At 44.8% G+C, this 26,523-nt stretch overlaps 1 protein-coding gene across 2 annotated transcripts in view; it reads right to left on the reverse strand.

Annotated features, from left to right (window-relative positions):
* Nucleotides 1-538: 538 nt before the first annotated feature.
* Nucleotides 539-26,523, reverse strand: part of NCALD (neurocalcin delta) — a 446,165-nt gene continuing 420,180 nt past the window's right edge. Inside the window, exons 6-8 of one of the 2 annotated variants that reach the window (XR_002734415.3) lie at nucleotides 6,799-6,904; nucleotides 3,591-3,967; nucleotides 3,137-3,453 (exon numbers count right to left, since the gene is read on the reverse strand). Coding sequence is in view for 1 of the 2 variants with exons in the window: in XM_023225658.1 (XP_023081426.1) it covers nucleotides 3,356-3,453; nucleotides 6,799-6,904 (204 nt within the window). In the remaining variant the exon portion in view is untranslated. Of the gene's footprint in view, nucleotides 3,454-3,590; nucleotides 3,968-6,798; nucleotides 6,905-26,523 lie in introns of both variants that reach the window. The other variant, XM_023225658.1, reaches the window with a different exon arrangement.

Consider the following 26,523-nt stretch of genomic DNA (forward strand, 5'->3'; position numbering starts at 1 on the left):
CTAACACTCAAGTTAGCAAGTTGGCAGCTCCTTTTCTCTACATTAACAGCCTCCTGTGCTGGAGGCAAGGCCAATGACAGCAGCAATAGCCAACACCGTGATCGGAACTGGTTTTCAGAGTGTAGGCTCTGTCTCATGTCACCTTTTTCGCTGAATCTTCTCAGGTTGAGAGGGGTGAAGAGATTATTTATTTCCTGAAGCTTACCCAGATCCCACTGAAGGGGAGGTTGCCTCAGTTTCTCCTTTTATTGTACTTAACATTTGGACTATAGTTTGAGAAAGGGGAGGAGATGGGAAGAAAGTGGAGACCATGGAGGCAGGGATGTCAGGAAGCCCATATGAAGACCAAGGATGCCTTGGGACAGAACTCTGGGGTCAGCAGCCTCTTTCATCCCCCACTCACAAACCTTGGTTCCTTGCGTCGCTCTAGGCAGGAAGAACACCCAGGAGGAAGGCAGTATCGGAAGCTAGAGCCTCAATAATGCACAGATTCAGCTGTGGCAGCAGTTTCGGCATGAAAATCTCATGTTCCAGACAATCATGTTAAACCAAAAACATGCTTTAATGCCAGGCAAGAGCTACACAGTCAACTGATATACGGGCCACTCCACAGGCTATGACTTATAAATTAGATATTATTAAATCCACCGTGGGCATACTGATGGGATGGGACAACACCCCCAGTCCCCACCCCGCCCCCACCAACTCTGAACGACGTATGAACAGTCGAGCACTCTATAGAATCCTTCAGGTCATAAGCCACTGTATTCCAGTCCCTTGAACATCACAGCCTGGTTTCATTTGGGACAGAATAGGTTTTATTTCCAAAGGTCCCTGAACACGGCAATGACAATGAACAGCCCAGCAGAGGAGTAACATAAACCTTGAGGCATGCAGCCTTCTGGGTGCTGTGGAGTCCCTTGGCCAAACTTGAGTGCGTTGGATTTGACATACAAAGACCTTCCTGGGAAGGAGAAGGAGAAAAACCACCTCCGAGAAAATACAGACAGGGTCAGTGGCAGGCCAGGACAGGGACCATTTCCATACATTCTGGAAGTATCAGCATTCATCGGCCTGCATGTGGCTCACTTTTCTTTCTGGAATAGCTGGAGACCTCTAGTCCTCACTCCAGCTCTAGGTTCCAAGGAACAGAGTGGGTCTGGCTCAACGAGATGTCTTGACTAAGGGCAGAGCCCGGGCAGGTTTCTCAAAACATTAACTGATTCCACCTACCAAAGGAGAATTAAAGGAAGGAATTAGGACTTCGATCCAGAGCAGAGAAAAGTGTGATTCAGCTCCTGAGCACTGCCAATAGGGCATGCTGGGTTTCCTCACACAGTCTGCTTTCTGTGTCTTAGGTTAATTCGCTATTTTTCAAAAACAGCTTTTAACACTTGGCCATGGAGCAATTTGGCAAGTCTTGGTACAGAACCACTGTGAGGAACTGACCCCTGGGGGAAGACTCGGATTATTTTTACAGAGTCTAGGTCTCAAAGTTTCACCCTACAGATCTGGTTCTTTTTGGTCTACCATACAAATTTGGATTTCTGCTACCAGTTACAGCAGACTCAAGTCATACATAGAAACCTGGAGGTTAGCATGCTCGGCCACGTTTTTCTCCTGGTTATGATGTCTCTCTTTCTATGGTTCCTGTTCTTCGGCAAGTGGCTTGGCGATAAATATACCCACTGGGGACTTCTCTGCCTTCTCTTACGGGCAAATTCCCCATGAACAACCTCAAGTATTTGGGCCTCCCTTTGCCAGCTACTTGCGAGACTATGACTCGCCTGTAACCAGCAAATTTTTACTCTTAGCTTTCAATTCAAATCAGTGTGTCTGAGGTCACCAGACCAAACAGCAACTCAGACTTGCACTGTCACTTCTGGAAATAGAAGTCTGCATTCAAAGAGCACAGCAATGGAAAATACTTTTGGATTCTCCATCCAAAGCAAAGCACTTCCAAGGCAAGTGCACCTTGGAAACCACAGATGCACTTGCCCTTGTCTTTATGATGAATTTGATGACTGCACAACCTCTGACTGTTTAACAGGGGCAGGGAAACTGAATATTCCAGACCTGGCTCCCTAACCACGCACACAGATTAAACCACTGGGAAGTTCCAAGAATGTATGCAATTTTTTTTTTTTTTTTCGAGTCTGCAGAGTATTGATCTGCTCAGAAAAGCACCATGCCGCCAGTCTAATGCTGTCAATGGGCTGCTGGGCCTGGGAGGCAAACCACCCTCCTGGCCCCCCGTAATACATGTTAACATTCCTGTGCTCCAATTGTCCTGTCCCACTACCACCTGTTCTGCATCTGCCTTCTAGGCACGGCCACTCTGGAAACGCATTCAAAATTAAGGTTGGGCCCTAGTCAGGGTTACTTTGTATTTTTATGGAATATATAAAATATACTTGTCGATTGGTACATTTGTGCAAAGACAGATATGACTTCAAAACAAGACATAGACATTCATTATAGTTGTCTTACTTCACAATAAGCTACTAAAAACAGTCTTCTGGAATAAGATTGTATTAGTGCTCACTAAACATGCATTTCATTTAAACAAGGCAAAACACTTAATTTGGTCTGCAATACCCAATATGTTATATACAGCAGTCTTTTTATTTTATCACAATAGGCAACAAGATGGGTCTGGTTTTGAACTAGGTTACCATTTATGTTTAATTTCCAAAGACACGCATATTAGCTCAACTAGTGTAAACCTGTGAAAAAATAGCTGAGCCATCTTTTTCCTCTCCTCTATTAATTTACCTTGAAATGTTCACAGCTTAGAAACTACAACCTGCTGGGGAAGAGTGGGGAGTGGGCCCCCATGGGGAAATGTCCCAGCTCCCTGGAATAGCCTCACCCCAGAGGGTAACTTGTTCTTGGGGAATCCAGCATCCGCTGCCATCCATCACCCCTACAGCGGCATGTATGACAACAGACCCAGGCGGGGAGTTTTGTCTTTCACACAAAAGCCCCTTGAAGCTTGCAATAGAATCACGGGACTGGATGGGTTTCCCTTCTTTTGCCCCCACCCCCGAGTCTTAGGTTTTAGAACAGAGACATTAGAATCAAAAGAAAAAATAATAGTAACGATTAAAAACCGTCAAACAATGAACACCACAAATGTTCTGTCCATGCTCTCCACAAGCACACTGGGGCTCTGGGCATTCCCACGAAGCATCCACGACAAAAGAAGCTGAAGGCGTCACGGAGGAAGGCGCATCAGACTGCACAGGGGACGGCATCACCATTGATATTGTTTGGCAAAAAAAAAAAAATTGTTAAAAAGAAGAATCAAAAGGGAACACAAGCAGCTCTACAATTCAATTGGTGGGCGCAGGGCTCAGAACTGGCCGGCACTGCTCGGGTCGCACTGCAGGAGGCGCACTATGGACGGGTCGCTTTTGGCCCCTCGGATGAACTCTTCCAGGGAGAGTTTTCCTAGGAAGCAAGAGGACGGGTGAGTGGTGGCTGGCGGCAGCTGCATGAGCTTACACCCTTCCCACTACTGTGTGCTGGGCAGTGTCGGTTCACCTTCTGCCTGCAGCCTCACTGCCGCTGTGACACACAGCACTTACCTGTCCCGGGGAAGAGCGCAGGGGACTCTCCAGGAACACTGCTGCCTCGTTCACCATGGCATTGCCAGCACTTAGGACAGTGCACGTGGCAATCAAACACCGCTGCCTGAGAGTGCACTGTGTGCCCGGCCCTGGGCCCGGGGCTGGGGAGAGGGTGGTGGATGATGCTGACTTGGCCCCTGACCTCCTGGCTCCAGGCGCCCTGGAGAGGCTCACTCAGCATTTGTAAAGTAAGTGGCCCTCCTGCCTTTATGAGAACGAGCTGGGCCCTGGCTGCACCCAGTTGGTTCCCATGATGCTCCCCGGAGCCTTCTGAGCCACTTCGTGTTCTTCACGCCACTCTGTGTTCTTAGGTTTGCTGCAAGAGCCCATCCTGTCTTGGGGAAGAAGTCGTGGACATAAGTGTTTGTTTACACAAACACCACGGGAAGACAGCTGTGCCTCCATCTGAGGTCAGGGGAAGAGCAGGGTATGTGTTCAAGGCAGAGGGTAACCCATGGGTTTCTGCCTCTCAATTAGGGTGCTCTCCTGCTACCCTGATGGCTGGAGGAGGGAGGGAGGCTCAGCAGCCTGGGCTCCCACTCAGACCCCGGTGACCTTTCCTTTCTGCATACGCTGGAGCATGTATGGAATTCTTTTCCAGGAAGGCCCTTCTGTCACTTGTGGAGAGGACGGGGCGGTGGGGTAGGAGTTGGGGGACTGCAAGGCTTTCCTCATTCCTGGTGATTCCAGAAGGACCCTTCCTGTTTGTCTGCCCTGCCCCTGGGAGTGAAGTGACATGCTAGATTGGTAAATTTCGGAGGAATTGCCAGGCATCTTCGCCCAGCCTTGCCCTCCCTTTTTCACTTGGAAGGAGCTGCCCCAGAGAGGATTTATTTCCATCTGCTCCTCCAAGGGCAGCACCTGGCCTGCCTGGCTCTTCACGCCTGTGGGTTTTTCAGCACGCCCTTGGACTCTCATGCTAAGCCATAGCCTCCAGTGTCTCTCTATCTTTTGACCTCTGTCCTCTTTTATTTCCCAACTTATTCCAAACCCGACAGGAGGGGGCCTCCCCCAACAGAAACACCAACAAACATATCTTCTCCTCAGCCACAATTCCCTCCTCACCAGAACCTAGTTCTTGTTTAACGAAACCCACTTTATCTCCATGAAGGAAAACCATAGGGATGTATTTATTAATTTATTTTTAATTTGTAGAGCTGATCCCCTCCAAGGTTTGTGTTCTGGCCATTTTTTATGAGTCCTGCCCTGTCCACAGTAGTTAAAATGGTGATGACTTCTTCCAGCTTGGCAAGGCACGAGAGAAGGGAGACTGGTGTGGTCTCCGAACACTCTGCAATCTCTCAGAGGTTGGCTCTGGGAGGCACCAGCTGGAGGTAGCAGGGGCAGACCTGGAGCTCGGCATGATATCTGGCTTTCTTCAGTTAACTGTCTGCATGCTTCATAGTTGGCTCCTAGGAGAACCTGCCTGTGGGCCCAGATTTTTCTCTTCAAATCAGAGGCCAGAGGTTAGTTTCCAAGAGCATCAGGTAAGCTAAATCTAAGGGTAGGAGACTCTAGGTGAGGTCTGCTCTGCTCTAGACAGGGAGGGGTGCAAGTGGCCTCATTTCTGGGGTCCAGTAGCCAAGCACTGAGCTGAAGCACCCAGTCCCCTGGTTGGGCTAAGATTACAGCCCCTCTTCCTCCTTCCTTCTATGGCTCCCACCCACCTCCCCCAACTCTAACCTTTGAAATTTTAATTTAATTTTAAACACAAGGTTTTCCCTTAGAAGGGCACAGGTCTTTAGCAGTGAGTTGTGCTCTAAGAATGCTAACTCAATCAGGGCTCTGCGATCCTACAGCAGCAAAGAACCAAGGGAGAGACCCTAATTCATTGCCTACGATCAACACAGAGTTAGGGCTTTATCCTGTGACATCTGATCTCCCATCCTTTAGCCCTATCCTAAAGAGGTGTCTGGACCTAGAACACAGCACAAACCCATTGTGCTCTCGAGTACCAGTAAAATCTGCAGTTTACCATCAACAAGTTAACTATTACAATAATCCCATGCTTGTTTAGTCACAACTATTCATTGTAAATCAAAGCCAATAAAGGGACATAGGATGTTTCAAACTGGAATGGCACCTTTGTGGAGGAAACAAAGCAAGGAGATTGGCCCATACCACACAAACCCAGATTCTCAGGCAGCTGTACCTGGGCGGGGGATAAAAAGAGACAGAGGCTCTCTCTACGGCGAAGCCTTCTATTGTTCTATAGATCAGCGCCAGGTGGGAGCCCAAGTGGATGTGCACATGTTGACAAGAATTGCCAGGGCCTCTGAACAGATCGGGTGAGCTGATAATAACAGCAAGAGCTACAAGCCTGGCCCTGAGCTGAGCGCTTTCCACTCAAGTATAACATTTAAATAGCGTTGCCAGATCTGGCAAATTAAATACAGGACGCCCCGTTAACTTTGAATTTCAGATAAACAGCAAGTGACTTTTTTAGTTTGGCATACTAATCCTGACAATTGTTTGCTATTTATCTGAAATTCAAGGATAATTGGGCCTTCTGTATTCTCTCTGGCAATTTAAGATCTAAAATCCTTCTGTTAAGTTTGAAATTCAACTCTCTTTTTCACTTTGTTGGGTTTGAATTGTGGGTGGCACCATCAGGGTGGGAACCTGCTGGGCACCTTACTCCCTCACCACTACCCCTGGCACCCCAGTGACTGTGGGAGCCCACTGTCTCTGGGAAACACAACATCTCAGTGCACGCACTGGAGACTCCAACAAAACCCCTTCGGCAGGCTGGAGTGAAGGCCGTCAGCACCTGGGTAGAACAACAGAATAACAACCCTCTCCCCATTTTGATGACCTGGACTGCAGGGCCCCAGCCTGCTGTGGCCTAAGCCTGTCCCAAGGATGGGTCTGTGCTAACAATGGTTTCTTGGGTCCCTTCATTCTTGCCCCACAAGATCCATTCTGTTTTCTTGGAGGTAGAAGTTGACCTACAAAGAGGATAGAAGAGACTAGAAATAAGGCATTTTCCCCAATTCTGGGCTCAATTCTCCTGTGGCCACCTGGTCCTCTCCCCTCCTACCCACTTGGGAGGCTTGGAGGATGAGCCACTCGCATGAAGGGCCTCAAGTGGCACTTCCCAGTATGGACTCCCCAGTCCTTCCAGCAACCCTCATCTGAGCTAAGCAGTGCAGCCCCCGCCTCCTACCATCTCTATTGGTGTCCATCTGGCGGAAGATCTTTTCTGTTCTTTTCTCTGGGGTTGACTCATCTTCAGGCATTTTCATTACGGAGGAAACCATCTTATAGATTGCCTGGGGACAGAAGCAACATGGTGGTAAGACAGAGAAACGGTATGGCACACAATCATTAAACCTCCCAAATGCGGGTTGAAGGGAATGTCCCCATCTGCATTGGACCTGGTCCCATCCCTACTGATTGGTATAAGATGTGGCGGCACAGGTAGAAGAAGCTAGGCCTGCAAAGCTTGTTCTCCTCCAGTGAGGACCTTCAGGAGGGACAACCAGCAGGAAGACCCTGTGTCTCCAGTGTTTTTTGTTTTTTGAGATAGGGTCTCTCATTCTGTCACCCAGGCTAGAGTGTAGTGGCACACTCACAGCTCATTGCAGGCTCCATCTCACAGGCTCAAGCAATCCTCCCATCTCAGCCTCCCAAGCAGCTGGGACTAGAGGTACTCCCTACCACACACGGCTAATTTTTTAAAATTATTTATTTATTTATGTATTTATTTATTTATTTATTTATTTTTGGAGAGACGAGGTCTCACTATGTTGCCCAAGCTGGTCTCAAACTCCTGGGCTCAAGCTTCTCCTACCTCGGTCTCCCAAAGTGCTGGGATTACAGACATGAGCCACCTCTCCTAGCCATCTCCACTGTTCATGTGCATACAAATCCCCTGGGAATCTTGTTAAAATGCAGAATCTGATTGGGTAGTGCTGGGGGAAGGGGTGGGGCTGAGAGTCTGTATTTTTAATGAGCTCCGGTGTGATGCTGATGCTGCTGTTCTAAAGACCCTGCTTTGAGAAGCAAGGTCCCCACTTTAAGGAGCAAGGCTGCAGATGACATTCCTCAGGCTAGAGAGGTAAGTGGATGCCTATCATGGACCCTTGAGAGTCCACAATGACCCCTCAAGGATGACAGACATGTGACACTCTGTGTGTGCCACATGTTCCCCCAGGCAGACTTCCAGTCCATTCCAGTGCTTTCCCCCCTGCGTGTGACAATGGTCTCACGTTCCTTCTCAGCAAGCTCCCAGGTAGTTCTGAGATGGAAACCACCTGCCATCAGAGCTCTGAAATATTACACAACCTCAGGCCTGAGCTAAACTAGGTACAGCTATGACATCTGATGGGCGAAAGAGGATTCTGTGGAGTTTTGTAAGCACTACTGAAACTATCACCTCACTGCCTGTGACCTCCACATGGGACTCAGTAAGGGCCCAAAGGCCTCTGTGGTCAAAGGTAGTTTTTATTTGGGAAGAGGAATGAAAAGTCATTGTTTTTTTCCCCAGATCATGACTTTCCTAATCAGAGTCACTTTGGGCATCTCAGTCTTGGGGACAAGTTTTAGAAAAAATAAATTTTGACAGGGAGTAGGCAGAAAATTTCAGAAAGTTCTGGAGCTCTGGGGGCAGCCAGGCAGGTGGAGAGGACAGAGAAAGGAAAGCAGCTGTGGGGAGTCACCTCCAAATGGGAAAGGTGGGAGCAGAAAAAGACATTGAAGGTTCAACTGAGCTGCTTTACAATCTTGCTCAGGAGTCCTGCCAGAAGTCCCTTATACATTCTGGATAAAGTAGGGTAAGTACTCTAATCTCAGTCAAAATATGAATGAAAACGGACTCACCCAGTGTTCTGGCCTTTAGGCTGATCCTGTCCCTCAGGGACGCCTCTGGACAGGCTCCCTGAGTCTGTCTCAAACCCACCCAACGTGCTTACTGAACTCCAGAGCTGACTCTGCAGCGACTTGTTCTGGGAGGTAAAGCGCAGAGTTAGGGTACTATCTAGGATAATGGGTGTCCCTGGGGTAAGCTGAGCCATTTCATTCCCAAGAAATGCTCACTGAAGTGTGCTCTGGAGACAAGAAGAGAGCCATCGTCTGTCCTCCTCATCATGGTCCCCTGCCTGCTGTCATCCCAGCCCAGGTCTACTCCACCAACTGTGCTGGGGCTGTAGTGCCATGTGCCTCACTGCCGGGGACACCTAAGTTCTTGGGGTAGCTAGGAAAGGCCAGAGAGACGGAGCTGTTTTTGCAAATGGGAGAAGAGAGGCCCTGAGACTTAACAGGCCCAGGTGAAGATTTAGTAACAGTAGACAGCAGGTGTCTTTTCACACCAGCAAAAGTCTTGAGGTCTAGCAACCTCTCCCCAGCTTGCTTTGCTCCCACAGTGGAAGCTTTTCGTAACTCTTGACCTAGTCAAAAGGGCATCGGCACCAACTAGGAAAACATACACACCCGTCACATATGTTTCGAGCTCATATGATCTAAATATTTGGTGAATTCTTAAGCCCAGGAATCTTAGGACAACAATAACACAACATCTAGAAATTGGCGTCCCTGTGGATCACATTAGCACAATCTCTTTAAAGGAGAGAGCGCGGAGCAGTTTCAGGAGTTGCGGAGGTATTGCGGGGAAGAGCACTTATGGACAACGGATGAGTTTATTTTTGCCAGAAGTTTTAAGGGGGCTGCATATTTATTCATTCTCAGTCTTCTTTGGGGCTGGATTGTTCCTTCTCCATGTCTGTCTGGCCTCAGTAAGGTTGTCTCATGTGGTACTTCTAGATGCCACTGGCTTTGTGCCCGTGACTGGCCATAGGAGGTGTCTCCCAGCTCAGATGCTCCACAAAGGCTGTTGTCAAGAGTCTGACAATATGATACGCTCCTTGGTGTCCTGGACAAGCAGCTTTGTTTATATTCTTCTCTCATCTGAGTGCTCACCTACCCCATCTCCCCTCCTCCTTGGACTCTTATCCATGTGTTAAGAATAGATTGAAATGTTACCCTCCTCCAGGAAGCCTTCCATCATCTTCCCTTCTTCTACTGCTATGTGTAATCTCCCTCCCTCTGGGCTAGCAAAGGGCTCCATCTCAGCCTCTCTTGTATTACTTCCTTCCATTTACCCTGAACTCATACCCAGGATGTTCTCCTTTTAGAGTGAGGGTAGCAGTCACATCTAGCTATTTTTTGAACCCCTGATAGTGCCTAACATAGGGTCTTGAATACAGTCAACCTCACTTAGTTTAGAGAATTTATTCAGGAATAACTGTCCCCTAGTTGCCCTCTCATTCTATCCCCTCTCTCACTTTTCTTCTGCACTGCTCCAATTTACAAAGTTCCCCTTTATCCTTTTAAATGTTTTTTTCAGTTTCCTCTTTTCTTTTTCTTCTCTCTCTCTTCACATAATTAAACATATTCATGTGAAACCCCTTAAATATTTTTAATCCGTCAAAAGCTTTGAGCTTTTCCCTTAGAAACCATGCAAACCCACCCATCACTGTGGATGATCTCAGGTTTGGGGATTTAGAAGCTGATCCATGGACCCCAGGTCATGGAAATCCCTGCTCTTAGGTGACTGCCTCTTCATCCATCCACTCACTCAGTCATGCATCAAATATGTATAAGCAACTACTGTGTACCAGGTATTGACATTGATCTAATCCTTTCCCTTATGGTTTTTGCTGTGAAATAAGGCAGACATTAGTAAAATAAAGAAATACATATAAACCATTGTTGAGAAAAGTGCTAGAAAGAAGAGTGCATGGCTTCTGTGATGACACAGTGGGAGAGTTAGTTTTTGCCAGGAGGGTTAGGGTAGGCTTCTCTGAGGACTGAGGATTGAGTAAAGATGTGAAGAAAGTATAGGGCTTAAATAAGTCAGGGATGATGGAACCACCACGTGGAAGCCCAGGGTGGGAGCATGGCAAGGAGCTCAACAGAGTGTAGGGGCATACAGTACATGATGCGGCTCTAGAGCAAGCAGGGAAAGACCACTGAGGCCTCACAGTGTTTAGGGATCTGTATTTCTCCAATGAGCAACAAAAGATGGAAGTGTCATTAAATTTGATTTTCCTATTTACATTCATTTCCCAAATTTACCTCTGTTGCCTTCCTTATTTGCAGTCAGTGGTGTTCAGAGAATTGAAAACTAGTCATTTGCAACATACCAGAAACAAAAGACAGCTAAAAGCAGTGTTAAGAGGGAAATTTATAGCACTAAATGCCCACATCAGAAAGCTAGACGGATCTCAAATCGCCACCCTAACATCACAATTAAAAGAGCTAGGGAAGCAAGAGCAAACAAATCCAAAAGCTAGCTGAAGACAAGAAATAACTAAGATTAGAGCAGAACTGAAAGAAACAGAGACACAAAAAACCCTTCAAAAAATCAATGAATCCAGGAGCTGTTTTTTTGAAAATATTAACAAAATAGACCACTAGCTAGACTAATAAAGAGGAAAAGAGAGAAGAATCAAATAGATACAATAAAAATGATAAAGGGTATATCACCACTGACACCACAAAAATATAAACTACCATCAGAGAATACTATAAATATCTCTAGGCAAATAAATTGGAAAATCTAGAAGAAATGTATAAATTCCTGAACACATACATCCTCCCAAGGCTAAACCAGAAAGAAGTTAAATCCCTGAATAGACCAATAACAAGTTGCGAAATTGAGACAGTAATTAATAGCCTACCAACTAAAAAAAGCCCAGAAGCAGATGGATTCACAGCCGAATTCTACCAGAGCTACAAAGGGGAGTTGGTACGATTCTTCCTGGAACTATTCCAAACAATTGAAAAGGAGGGACTCCTCCCTAACTCATGTTATGAGGCTAGTATCATTTTGATACCAATACCTGGCAGAGACACAACAACAAAAAAAGAAAACTTCAGGCCAATATCCTTGAAGAGTGTCGATGGAAAAATCCTCAATAAAATACTGACAAACCAAATCCAGCAGCACATAAAAAAGCTTATCCACCATGATCAAGTTGGCTTCATCCCTGGAATGAAGGCTGGTTCAACATATGCAAATCAATAAACATAATCCATCATATAAACAGAACCAATGACAAAAACCACATGATCATCTCAATAGATCAGAAAAGGCCTGTGATAAAGGCCTTCATGTTAAAAACTCTCAATAAACTAGGTACTGATGGAACATATCTTAAAATGGTAAGAGCTACTTATGACAAACCCACAGCCAATAACATACTGAATGGGCAAAAGCTCGAAGACTGGCACAAAACAGGTATGCCCTGTCTCACCATTCCTATTCAACATAGTTGGAAGTTCTGGCCAGGGCAATCAGGCAAAAGAAAGAAATAAAGGGTATTCAAATAAGAAGAGAGGAAGTCAAATTTTCTCTGCTTGCAGATGACATTATTCTATACTTAGAAAGCCCCATCGTCTCAGACCCAAAACTCCTTAAGCTGATAAGCAACTTCAGCAAAGTCTCAGGATACAAAATCAATGTGGAAAAATCACAAGCATTCCTATACACCAACAATAGACAAGCGCAGATCCAAATAATAAATGAACTGCCATTCACAATTGCTACAAAGAGAATAAAATACCTAGGAACACAGCTAACAAGGGAGGTGAAAGATCTCTTCAAGGAGAATTACAAACACTGCTCAAGTAAATAAGAGAGAATATAAACAAATGGAGAAACATTCCATCCTCATGGATAGGAAAGATCAATATAGTGAAAATGGCCATACTGCCCAAAGTAATTTAAAGATTCAATGCTATTCCCATCAAACTACCACTGACATTCTTCACAGAACTAGTATAAAAAATTTTAATTTCATATGGAACCAAAGAAGAGCCTGTATAGCCAAGACAATCCTAAGCAAAAAGAACAAAGCTGGAGGCATCACATTACCTGACTTCAAACTATATTACAAGGCTACAGTAACCAAAAGAGCACAGTACTGGTACCAAAAAAGACATATAGACCAATGGAAGAGAACAGAGACCTCAGAAATAACACCACACATCTACAACCATCGGATCTTTGACAAACCTGACAAAAACAAGTAATGGCGAAAGGATTCCCTATTTAATAAATGGTGCTGGAAAACTGGGTAGTTATATGCAGAAAACTGAAACCGCACCCCTTCCTTACACTTTATACAAAAATTAACTCAAAATAGATTAAAGACTTAAATGTAAAACCCAAAACCATAAAAATCCTAGAAGAAAACCTAGGCATTACCATTCAGGACATAGGTGTGGGCAAAGACTTCATGATGAAATTGCCAAAAGCAAAAAGAGCCAAAACTGACAAATGGGGCCTAATTAAACCAAAGAGCTTCTGCACAGCAAAAGAAACTATCATCAGAGTGAACAGGCAACCTACAGAATGAGATAAAATTGTTGCAATCTATCCATCTGACAAAGGGCTAATATCCAGAATCTACAAGGAACTTAAACAAATTTACAAGAAAAAAACAACCCCATCAAAAAGTAGGCAAAGAATATAAACAGACACTTCTCAAGAAGACATTTATGCAGCCAAGAAACGTGAAAAAAAAAAAAAAAGCTCAACATCGGTGATCATTAGAGAAAAGCAAATCAAAACCACAATGAGGTACCATCTCACGCCAGTCACAATGGTAATTATTAAAAAGTCAAGAAACAATAGATGCAGATGAGGCTATGGAGAAATAGGAATGCTTTTACACTGTTGGTGAGAACATAAATCAATTCAACCATTGTGGAAGACAGTGTGGTGATTCCTCAATGATCTAGAACCAGAAATACCATTTGACCCAGCAATCCCATTACTGGCTATATACCCAAAGGATTATAAATCATTCTACTATAAAGACACATCCACATGTATGTTTACTGCAGCACTATTTACAATAGCAAAGATATGTAATCAACCCCAATGTCCATCAATGATAGGCTGGATAAAGAAAATATGGCACATATATACCATGGAATACTATGCAGCCATAAAAAGGAATGAGATCGTGTCCTTTGCAGGGACATGGATGAAGCTGGAAGCCATCATCCTCAGCAAAATAACACAGGAACAGAAAACCGAACACCGCGTGTTCTCACTCATAAGTGGGAGTTGAACAATGAGAACACATGGACACAGGGAGGGGAACAACACACACTGGGGCCAGCTGTGGGGTGGGGGTCAAGGGGAGAGAGAACATTAGGACAAATAGCTAATGCATGCAGGGCTTAAAACCTAGATGATGGGTTGATGGGTGCAGCTAACCACTATGGCACACGTATACCTATGTAACAAATCTACACATTCTGCACATGTATCCAAGAACTTAAAGTAAAATTTTAAAAAAGAAAACTAGTCATTTGTAAATTATTTAATAATTGTGTATTGTCTACTATGTGCTAAGTGGTGGAGATACAATTGTCAACAAGACTGATATGCTCTCTATTTTTATTTATTTATTTATTTTTTTGAGACAAGGTCTCATTCTGTTGCCCAAGCTGGAGTGCAGTGATGCTGTCACGGCTCACTGCAGCCTTGACCTCCTGGTCTCAGACAATCCTCCTGTCCCAGCCTCCTGAGTTGCTGGGACCAAAGGCATGCACTACCATGCCCAGTTAGTTTTTTAGAAAATATTTGTAGAAATGTGGTTTCCCTATGTTGCCTAAGCTGGTCTCGAACTCCTGGGCTTAAGAGATCTTCCTGCCTCAGTCTCCCAAAGTGCTGGAAATATAGGCATGAGCCACTGTGCCTGGCCGCTCTCTCTTATTTCATGTCTCACAATCTTCTAGTACAGGAGTTGGGAGGTCTCACATGGGGCACCAAAAACATCTTATTTTTCAATGATCCCCATTTAGATGGGTATAGCCATCCCAGCAATGCCTTGATAGCTGTTATGAAAGCCCTTGCCTAGGCTACCTCTGGGTCCCCTGGTGGCAAGTAAAACCTATTGGTCTGGAGCACTCTTTGGGACTTTCAGGGTCTAAGGTTGTGGCCCATGAAACTCTTCTTCTTGGGATTCTGATGCCAAATCAACTGTGTAGTAATCTAGGGGTTATTCCCTTAACACTCTTGGTTGAAGAAATGAATGAAAGCTCAAACAAACACATGAATGTGTGAAGCTCTCACACTCCACGGAAAGTCTTCCAGAGTCTTGGTATTCAGTATTAGGCTAAAGGAGTGAGGCTGTCACAGAGAAATGAGAATCAGTTAATACAACAAACAAACAACTCCCACTACTTCCTCCACAAAATGAACAGAGTCAGAAGGCCCCGATGTGAACATATGTGCAAGCAGGGCTTCTGGAATGGGGTGGGAGGCACCATGTCTGAGTGTGTTGTGGGTATGAGGAAGAAGTAGGGGTCTTCTTCAAGGGGCTTACATATAACTCTTTCGTGACACTCAGATCAAATAGGAATTAGTGGGTTATTTATAAAGCCAGGCCTTTATAAATGTCAGGGGTGGTACCAGAACTGTGAGCAGAGAGCCGAGGCGACGAGTCCCAGTGGCCCCCAGAGTGAGTGAGTGAGTGAGTGAGTGACAGCCCTGCAGTGCCACAGTGGCAGGATTGTCTGTCCCTTTGCTCCCTTCCCACGGCATCAACAACCGAGAGCTGATTGTATCAGAACTTTAAAATCTGGGACTGCATAGCACAGAGGAGATAAACACGACCCCAGACAGCCATCTGAGACAAATCATGTCTTTTACTAGCTCCAGTCCCCACCCCTTCTACATGTAATGGGATTAAACCATGAAGAGACCAGGCTACTTTCCTACTTTATTTTTAGCAATGTCAATGAGAGGCCTAGCAGGGTCATCCTGTTTTTAATTAAACTTGAAAAGTCCTTTTCTTGTCTCTGGGTAAATGCGGAGCTTTGGGACACCCAGGAGCCCAGCCCTGACTCTGCCCGTGCCAGGTTTGAGACAGCTCTCTGCTGTGGCCAGAGCCCCTATCAGCTTCCCTGTGGCCTACATTTTTTTTTTCTTTTTCTCTTTGAAAAAACAATCTCTTGGAATGTTGGAAAGGGAGGACTGAGGTCTGCACTGATCAAGGTTGTGCAATTAACTGAGGGCAGGCAAAATTCCAAGAATTCACGCTCAACCTCTTCTCTGAAGGAAACCAGATATTTCATTGCAAAATATAGGGTATTCCAACAGGAAACTAGACACCCAAGGCTCTCTGACAGCAGACTATGGACAACAGAAGTTCAGCAGTACCTGGTTGTCCTCAGATTATAGATTAAAAAAACAGTATTTCGCATAGAAGTGAAGAACCATTTTTGCTGCTGAAAATAGAGTTTGAAACCACTGAACCACTTCGTGTACTGGTCCCTTTGTGATAGTGTGATTCTTTGTTTTCTCTTTGAGACAGGGTCTCACTCTGTCTCCCAGGCTGGAATGCAGTGGCGTGATGATACCTCACTGCAAACTTCGGACCTCCTGGTCTCAAACCATCCTTCCACCTCAGCCTCCCGAGTAGCTGAGACCACAGGCATGCGCCACCACACTGGGCTAATTTTTAAATTTTTGTAAACACAGAGTCTCAGTATGTTGCCCAGTCTGATCTAAAACTCCTGGGCTCAAGTGATCTTCCTGCCTCAGCCTCCAAAAGTGTGGAAATTACAGCTGGGAGCCACCGCACCCAGCTAGATACTGTGATTCTTAAATGGAATGAGAGAGTCCAAGATCTGTACACTGCACTCTCTGCACACTAGGGGAGCTTACTATTTAAAATAACCCAGCACTATGCCCTTTTATAACTTGAAGACTTATGGGAAGTTAGATGTAGCCTTAACACGGGAAGAACTTTATGTTCTGTGGTGTGCAACAGCAGAAGAGCAAGAGGCTGCTCTGCAGAAGTGGGTTCATGGATATTGGAGATACAGAAACAAAGGCTGAACAATCACACATTGGCGATGCTGTAAAGGTGTCTTGCAATGCGCTTTCCAAGAAATGTCAGCCTTCCAAGATGTGTTAAGATCAGAGAGATCCCATCATCAAAACAGTATTGGGAAACACTGCTTACTTTATTCCCTTCTCAAAACATCACAATGCACATGAACATATTAAAGATTCTGGTAATTCCTGCAGTAAAGAGACCTGTTGAAATCTATTTAAACCAGGTTTTCTCAAACTGGTTTGACCAGAACCCTTTTGTTACAAAACATCTACGAAAGTAGTGCCTCAAGAAAGTTCTATCTGCACTAGGACTGACTCTTACTCTGACTCCCTCTTCATCTGGACTGTTTTCTCTGTTCCTCCTTTTTCTTTTCTTTTTTTTTTTTCCCCCAAAACAAATAGCCTGGAATGCTTCTTCATGAGATTTATCTTCCCAACGGCTTCTAAGTTTCCTCCAGACAGAGATATTGTCTTATTCACCTTTGTATGTTTTGGAGTCTAACACTTACTTTATTCAACAAACATTTGCGGACTTTATGAATAGCACAAAAATGGTGCTAAATCCCTTGGCATCAGCACAGTCCTACCTTGAAGGAGCTCACAGGACAGGTGGCAGCAGGATAGGTCAACACAGAAACACATCGGCATGAGAGTAGAGAGTGTGGTTTCTGGCCAAGATGGAGTCATAGGGCTTGAACTTACCCTCCCACCTGAAGCAGCAGCAACCACAAACCCAAAAAACAATGGACATGAAACGACAGTTTACCAGGTGCTGGGAACTGGGCAATAAAGGACAGTAATCCCTGAGAAAATGAAAACGTGAGAGGGAAGTCCTATTTTGGCCCCAGCTTAATGACTTGAGAGAGTTTCCAAGCCACAGTGCCAGGAGCGGGGACCTCTGTGATGCCTGGTGGACTCACTGATGAGCAGATGACATTGAGAGTCTGAAGACACCAAAGTGGCTAGTGATCACTGGACAGAGTAAAAGAGAAGAGAGAGTGGCACACAGGGAACTCCAGAGAGCTGTGGCAGGTCTCCCTCAAGTAGTCAGCATAGTCAGTCTACACATGGGAAGAAACTACTCAGGACTGGGAAAAAAGAACCAAGTGGAAGGATTACAGGAAAGAGTGCTTGGCCCTCCCACAAGGTCCAGAAGTGTGCCTGTTTCCATCAGCCAGAGGGAGAGCCTCATGATTTGTGGGGCACCAGCTAGTCAGAAAGGCTTGGCCTCAGTAGTGGTAATAATCGGTGCTAGCTGAGTGCCGCTCGCATGTCAGCTAATGAATCTGAAAAGCAAGACCGGGAAAGTTCAAACTGTTTCCAAGTAATTTAACTGTGTCTCGGAAGAAAGTTTAAGAACATTTATAGAGCTATAGAAATATCCAGCACTCAACATGGTAAAATCCAGTTGAAGAGATCATAAAGTAATTATATCTTTCAGTGGAGTTATTCATGATTACAAAACAGCAATCTACTTGAAATTAACAACAAAAAAAGCATTATTATGATGGAGATCAACAACAGAGTTAAGTGCATAGGACTGGAGTGTGGGGGGCAGAGGAGACACCTCCACGGAGTGAGAGGGAGACGTGGTAAGAGTGCACTCTAGGACACCGCATGAGAAAAGGCTGTGGGATGTGAGAGGCCACGGTGACTTCTGGTATCTTCCAGCTAACATATAACTGAGGCATGGAGCATTCAAAGGTCACAAATGTGAGAGTCTTGAGAGAGATGGGGACCCAGTCACAAAGGCTGTTATATGCCTCATTAAGAAATTTAGACATCATTTAAAGTGAATGGGGGCCGGGCACGGTCACTCATGCCTGTAATCCCAGCACTTTGGGAGGCTGGGGCAGGCAGATCAGCTGAGGTCAGGAGTTCAAGATCAGCCTGGCCAACGTGGTGAAACCCCGTCTCTACCAAACATACAAAAATTAGCCGGGCATGATAGTGGGCACCTGTAATCCCAAGTACTCGGGAGGCTGAGGCAGAAGAATAGCTTGAACCCAGGAGGTGGAGGTTGCAGTAAGCCGAGATCGCGCCACTGCATTCCAATCTGGGCGACAAGAGCAAAAACTCCGCATCAAAAAAAAAAAAAAAAAAAAAAAAAAAAAAAAGGCTGGGTGCGTTGCTCATGCCTGTAATCCCAGCACTTAGGGAGGCCGAGTAGGGCGGATCACAAGGTTAGGAGTTCAAGACCAGCCTGGCCAACATGGTAAAACTCTGTTCTCTATTAAAAATACAAAAATTAGCTGGGCGTGGTGGTGTGCACCTGCAATCCCAGCTACTAAGGAGGCTGAGGCAAGAGAATTGCTTGAACCCAGGAGACTGCAGTGAGTTGAGTGCAGTGAGCACTCCAGCCTGGGCAGCACAGCGAGACTCCATCTCATAAAATAAATAAATAAATAAAATTAAAATTAAATTTAAAGATAAAAATAAATAAAGGGAATGGGGAGATACTCAAAAGATTTTAGGCAGGAGAGAAACATAGTTAACATGATCATATTCGGTCTTGAAAGATCACTCTGGCATCAGTGGAGAAAACCGAATTGGGGGAGGACCTGATGGGAGGCAGGAAGAACTGTTAGAAATGTGTTGTGAAGATGGTGTTTTCCAAAAATGTCCACAATAGGCTTTCTAATCCCACACAATCTACCAGAACCTTGCCACTGCCTTTCTCGAGGTAAACTCTAGGTCCCCTCCCCTTGAGCCTGGAGGTCTTGGTGAACCATAGAGACCTCGGTGACTGCCTGGAGCGGGGTGAATGGGAGACGTGATGCTCTGCGACCTCCAAAGTCAGATCATAAAAGGAGATACAGCTCTGCCTGTTTCTCTTTCTTGGGACGGACCTGCCCTTTTTAAGCCCTGAGCTGCCATGTGAGGAGTCTGGCCACCCCAAAGCCACCATGGAGGAGAGAGACTACACAGAGACACAGAGGGAGGTCCCGGGTCCAAGCAGCCTCAGCTGTTCCAGCTCCCAGGCAATTTCGAGCCACCCCAGCTGATGCTGCATGGAACAGAAATGAGATCCCATGGTTCTGCCCAAATATCAGATTTACGGGCTAAATAAATGATTGCTGTTTTAAGTCAGTAACTTTTGCGTTGGTTTCAATATGCAGAATAGATAACTGGGAAAAAGTTATAGTAATATAGGTTAGAAATGTGAAGCCTGAAACACAGTAACTCCAGAATGTCTGTTTAGGAGGGTAAAGGCCTCTTTGGAGGGAGTCATCTGAAGCTGCCTTTTGCAGAGCACTTTACGTAAGATTGGAAAACTATTAATTGCTCATATCTAAAAGTGAAGAGTACCACCACTGACTTGAAATGAGACAATGGCAGAAGGAATGCACAGGAATGAAAAGGTTAAAAAATACCAAGGAGGCAAATTTCATAGCTCTGGTGACTGTCTAAATTTGGAGATAGATGGTGGAGGAGTGCCAAAGATGCCTCTGACTTGATTAGAGGATGGATAGTAAGACTATTTAAAACAAGGGAGTGGTAGGGAGTTTGGGGCAATGATGAATTTGTTTTTGGATTATTGACTTTATATCAGTACAACATCTTAACAGAGAGGTCCATTAAGAGTTGGACACAGTGGAAATGAAGATCTGGAAGTAATTTGTTTCTTCATGCATAAAATGGGGCTAACATGATTGTTGTGAGGATTAAATGAGATAGTGCTTGTGTACTAGGTTGAATAGTGTCCTGCAAAAATACATGTCTACCTGAAACCTGTGAACGTGACTTTGTTTGGAAATAGGGTCTTTGCAGATGCTATCAAGTCAACATGAGACCATCACGGATTTCAGTGTTCCCTAATCCAACAACTGGTGTCTTTATAAGAAGAGGGAAAATTGGACACAGACACATAGGGATAACACTCTATGGTGATGGAGGCAGATAACACAGTGATGCAGCTGCAAACCAGGGCATGTCAAGGATTGCCAGTAAGCACAAGAAGCTATGTAGCACTCATTCATGTTTGCCAGATACCATACTTGATTTGACTTAAACTCTTAAGCCATCGTGTGATTTGCAACAATAAGATTAATCCCCTGATAAGAAAGGGACAAACCTCAAACATCCGATAAGCATGCACTAAAGTCAGTTCTTAGAGGAAGTCACTGGCCTAAGCAATTGCATTAAAGAGTTTCTTCCAGGAAACTCTAAATCTAAGTTGCATTCTAGACCCACATCTGTAGTCCATGCTCATGATTGAGAATTACACAGGTTTTGGAGCTGAATTCCTAGGGGGTAATATGAGATGAACTAGAAACTCTTCCCCTACCCCCTCCTTTATTTCCCCCAGAATCAGAAAAGCACAGTGTTTCAGGTCTCCAAGGACCATATTAAAAGTGACAGAGTGTCTATTTACAACAGTCTTTGGGGGAAAAAAATGCAAACGGTACTCAGAATGTGCTTCTAAAAATAATATAAGGAAGTCTCCCTGGCCCTTATTGTGATCCTCTGTGGCAGAACTACGAACAGGCTGGTTGTCTGAATTGATCATGGTGGGCACTCTGGAAATGAGTGGGGATTAGTTTGCGTGTTCATTTGGTGCCCATGGAGGATAAGCTGTTTTTGCATGGCTACCCCCATCCCCATAGCTCCCCATCCTCATCTGGCTGCTATATAGATATGTATGCCTTATTCATCACAGGGGTGAATCAGAAAATTTTTTTTTCCCATACTGCTAAAAGTAGCAAAACCAAATTCTCCTGTTGTGGGTTGCCAGTATATTTCCAAATGCCTTCCTTCAGGTTTCGCTCATTTAAAAGGTATGAAATGTACACTGGGGTGTTTTTAAGTTCACCATGCCGTCATCAAAAAATGTCAGTTAACCCTGAATCACAACTAGGAGGGAAAGTTTGACTCTAAAACAACAGATATGTAGCTGGGCATGGTAGCAGGCGCCTGTAATCCCAGCTACTTGGGAGGCTGAGGCAGGAGAATCTCTTGAGAACCAGGGAGACGGAGGCTGCAATGAGCTGAGATTGTACCACTGCACTCCAGCCTGGACGACAGAGCAAAACTCCATCTCAAAAAATAGTAATAATAAATAAATAAATAAATAAATAAATAAATAATAAATAACAGGTATGTAGACTCTAAGTATTTTTGAAACAATCATTAACATCTAAGTAGTAAAAATGCTGATTACAAATTATTCTAACCTCGTCTTTCAAGTCAGAGCCCTAAGGACTGCTAGGATAACGTGATGTCAGCCTTTGGATTCTTTTCGAAAGGCTCTAACTTGAACTTAAGAACAAACCCAGACAGACTGTCCCCCAAACAGTCCCAATGAATGATGTGTGACTGTGGGCTCAGGTCAACATGGTTTGGGGAATTCCTGGGGCCAGTTACATTCTTTCCTGGAAACATGATTATTTCTTTAATCTGCATCCTGGGAACATCATAGCTCAGAAGTTTTAGCTTGTTCCCAGATAGGCTGATCTCTGCTGATAAAGATAGCAGGTAAAAAAGCTAGGAGTCCTAAAATCCAGAATATCTCTTCTGTGATTTCCACCAATTGGAGATTTAGTGGGACACCTCCCTTTTCTTTGTGAATACACATTTTATAACTAACAAAATTTAAATGAAAAGTTAATGGAAGATTCTATCTATTACTTTATCCATTAAAGTGGAAATGAACTCCCTTCATTTAGTAGGAAGACATCCTGTCCCAGCTCTGGAAATTGTGGCAATAATAACGGTAGCCAACAATTATTGAGTGATAGCCCATGCAGTCACTGTTCTAGGCACCTTACTTGTAATGACTGATTTAACACTTACAATCATCCATGAGTTAGGTGTTTCAATGAGCTGCAATCCACAAATCAGGAAATGGATGCCAGAGACGTTCAGTAACTTGCTCAAGGGCACATAGCTACTAAGGGAGCAGAATCGTGACTGGAAGCCAGGCCCTCACCTGGGGGTCTCTACCCTTAATACATGGATCCCTCCATCCCTCAAGATTCCAGAGCATTTCCAAGCACTCATGGCAGAATCAGTGACACCCCTGCATTTGTAAAAGGGGAAGTTGAGCTTGGCACTGAAGAATAGAAAATTGTGACTCAAGGAGACGGGAAAGAAGGAAAACGGAAATTTTAAAAAGGAAAGGCAGTATCAATCTGCTTTGTCCAAGATGGCTACTCTTGTTAAAAGTGGAGGGTGTCCAGGTTCTTGGCATCTTGAACAAAGAATTGGCTAAAACACACAGACAAAGTAAAGAAGGAATGAAGAGACGTATTGAAAATGAAAGTACACTCCACAGTGTGGGAGCGGGCCTGAACATAGGGGCTCAAAGGACCCATTACAGAATTTTTGGGAGTTTAAATACCCCCTAGAGGATTCCACTGGTTACTCTGGGTACGCCCTACGTAAATGGAGAGGATGAACTAAAGTTACAGTCATTTATGGCGTACACCCTACGGAGAGGATATTTCCTGTTACAGCTGAAGTGTGAATTGGCCTTATGTTCCCTGCCTCCCGACTCTATTTTCCTGCCTCACCCTCACATGCCTATTCTTCCTTTGGTTCCTTCTTCATCTTTGCTTTGGGTACAGATGATCTAATGTTGTCTAAGCCTATCATTTTCATTGAGTTGTAGAGATAAAGCAACACAGCATGTATACATATAGTCAGTGAGAATCCTGTAGTTAAAATTTGGAACTTTCAAGGGTCTTAGTTACTTTTGAGAACAGAAGGGAGGCAAATGTAATTCCATTTTCTTCCTACATTAGCTCCCTGGGAGTGCTGTGGTCTCATTCATGGATCCCTAAGGTCAACATTCCCTCCACCCCTCAAGATGCCAGAACACATCTAAGCATTCATGGTAGAATCAGTGATGCCACTCGCTTGCTTGGTTGACCCCTTCCTCAGACACAGCCTGTGCTGTGATGGGTATGGGCATTCAGACCTGTCTCTAGCACGGCTGAGGGACAGGAACTGTGTCGGACAGGAAGAATTCTTCTTCTTGAGTGGTGGGCTGACCTCGGCCACCAATGGGAGGAGAGAATCTGCTGTAAGATGAGGAAAGGTCAGGGTTCTGATCTGGCCTAAGACTCCTGAGAAATGATTTTTGATGGGATAATAGAATATTGAGCCTAAATCATGTTCCTAAATTTGTCACTTAAAAATAAACACATGAGGTTCCCGGGCAAGATGGCCAAATAAGAACAGCTCCAGTCTGCAGCTCCCAGCAAGACCAACTCTGAAGATGGGTGATTTCTGCATTTCCAACTGAGGTACCCAGTTCATCTCACTGGGACTGGTTAGACAGTGGGTACAGCCCATGGAGGGTAAAAGGAGAAGCAGGGTGGGGTGTTGCCTCACCTGGGAAGTGCAAGGGGTTGGGGAACTCCCTCCCCTAGCCAAGGGAAGCCATGCTGTGAGGAATGGTGCACTCTGGCCCAGTTAGTATGCTTTTCCCATGGTCTTCACAACCTGCAGACAGGGAGATTCCTTCAGGTACCTATGCCACCAGGGCCCTGGGTTTCAAGCACAAAACTGGAGGGCCATTTGGGCAGACACCAAGCTAGCTGCAGAAGTTTTTTTTCATACCTCAGTGGCACCTGGAACCCCAGCGAGGCAGAGCTATTCCCTCCCCTGGAAAGGAGGCTGAAGCCAGGGAGCCAAGTGGTCTCGCTCAGCAGGTCCCACCCCCAAGGACCCCAGCAAGCTAAGATCCACTGGCTTGAAATTCTCACTGCCAGCACTGCAGTCTGAAGTTGACCTGGGATGCTCCAGCTTGGTGTGGGGAGGGGCGTCCACCATTACTGAGGGTTGACTAGGTGGTTTTCCCCTCGCAGTATAAACAGAGTCACCTGGAAGTTTGGACTGGGCAGAGCCCACCACAGCAGCACAAAGTTGCTGTAGCCAGACTGCCTCTTTAGATTCTTCCTCTCTGGGCTGGGCATCTCTGAAAGAAGGGCAGCAGCCCCAGTCAGGGTCTTATAGATAAAACTCCCATCTCCCTGGGACAGAGCACCTGGGGGAAGGAGCAGCTGTGGGTGCAGCTTCAGCAGACTTAAATATTCCTGCCTGCCGGCTCTGAAGAGAGCAGTGATCTCCCAGCACAGTGCTTGAGCTCTGCTAAAAGACAGACTGCCTCCTCAAGTGGGTCCCTGACTCCTGAGCCTCCTGACTGGGAGACACCTCTCAGCAGGGGTTGACAGACACCTTATATAGGAGAGCTTTGGCTGGCATCTGGCCAGGTGCCCGTCTGGGATAAAGCTTCCAGAGGAAGGAGCAGGCAGCAATCTTTGCTGTTCTGCAGCCTCTGCTGGTGATACCCAGGCAAACAGGATCTGGAGTGAACCCCCAGCAAACTCCAGCAGACCTGCAGAAGAGGGGCCTGACTGCTAGAAGGAAAACCAACAAACAGAAAGCAAGAGCATCAATATCACCAAAAAAGACAACCATGCAAAAATCCATCCGAAGGTCACCAACAGCAAAGACCAAAGGTAGGTAAATCCACGAAGATGAGGAAAAACCAGTGCAAAAAGTCTGAAAATTCCAAAAACCAGAAAGCCTCTTATTCTCCAATGGATCACAACCCCTCACGGGCAAGGGAATAAAACTGGATGGAGAATGAGTTTGACAAATTGACAGAAGTAGGCTTCAGAAGGTGGGTAGTAACAAACTCCTCCTAGCTAAAGAAGCATGTTCTAACCCAATGCAAGGAAACTAAGTACCCTGATAAAAAGTTAGAGGAAATGCTAACTAGAATAACCAGTTTAGAGAAGAATATAAATGACCTGATGGAGCTGAAAAAGATAGCACGAGAACTTTGTGAAGCATACGCAAGTATCAATAGCCAAATCGATCTAGCAGAAGAAAGGGTATCAGAGATTGATGGTCAACTTTATGAAATAAGGCATGAAGACGAGGTTAGAGAAAAAAGAATGAAAAGGAATGAGCAAAACCTCCAAGAAATATGGGACTATGTGAAAAGACCAAACTTACGTTTGATTGGTATACCTGAAAATGATGGGGAGAATGGAACCAAGTTGGTAAACACACTTCAGAATATTATCCAGAAGAACTTCCCCAACCTAGCAAGACAGGCCAACATTCAAATTCAGGAAATACAGAGAACACCACAAAGATACTCCTCGAGAAGAGCAACCCCAAGGCATATAATCATCAGATTCATCAAGGTTGAAATGAAGAAAGAAATGTTAAAGGCAGCCAGAAAGAAAGGCTGAGTTACTCACAAAGGAAGCCCATCAAACTAACAGTGGATCTCTCTGCAGAAACCTTACCAGCTAGTGAGGGCCAATATTCAACATTTTTAAAGAAAAGCATTTTCAACCCAGAATTTCACATCCAGCCAAACTAAGCTTCAAGAGAGAAGGAGAAATAAAATCCTTTACAGACAAGCAAATTCTGAGGGATTTTGTCACCACCAGGCCTGCCTTACAAGAGCTCCCAAAGGAAGAACTAATTATGGAAAGGAAAAACCGGTACCAACCACTGCAAAAACAAACCAAAATGCAAAGACCATCAACACTATGAAGAAACTACATCAACTAATGGGCAAAATAACCAGCTAGTATCATAATGACAGGATCAAATTCACATATAACAATATTAACCTTAAATTGTAAATAAGCTAAATGCCTCCAATTAAAAGGCACAGACTGGCAAATTGGATAAAGAGTCAAGACCCATCAGTGTGATGTATTTAGGAGACGCATCTCACATGTAAAGACACACATAGGCTCAAAATAAAGGGATGGAGGAAGATTTACCAAACAAATGGAAAGCAAAAAAAAAAAAAAAAAAAAAAACATTAAAAAAGAGCAGAGGTTACAATCCTAATCTCTGATCAAACAGACTTTAAACCAACAAAGATCAAAAAAGACAAAGAAGGGCATTACATAATGGTAAAGGGATCAACACAACAAGAAGAGCTAACTATCCTAAATATATATGCACTCAATACAGGAGCACCCAGATTCATAAACCAAGTTCTTAGAGACCTACAAAGAGACTTAGACTCCCACACAATAATAGTGGGAGACTTTA

This window comes from Piliocolobus tephrosceles, chromosome 7 (assembly GCF_002776525.5).
Source record: "Piliocolobus tephrosceles isolate RC106 chromosome 7, ASM277652v3, whole genome shotgun sequence".
NCBI classification, from domain to species: Eukaryota; Metazoa; Chordata; class Mammalia; order Primates; family Cercopithecidae; genus Piliocolobus; species Piliocolobus tephrosceles.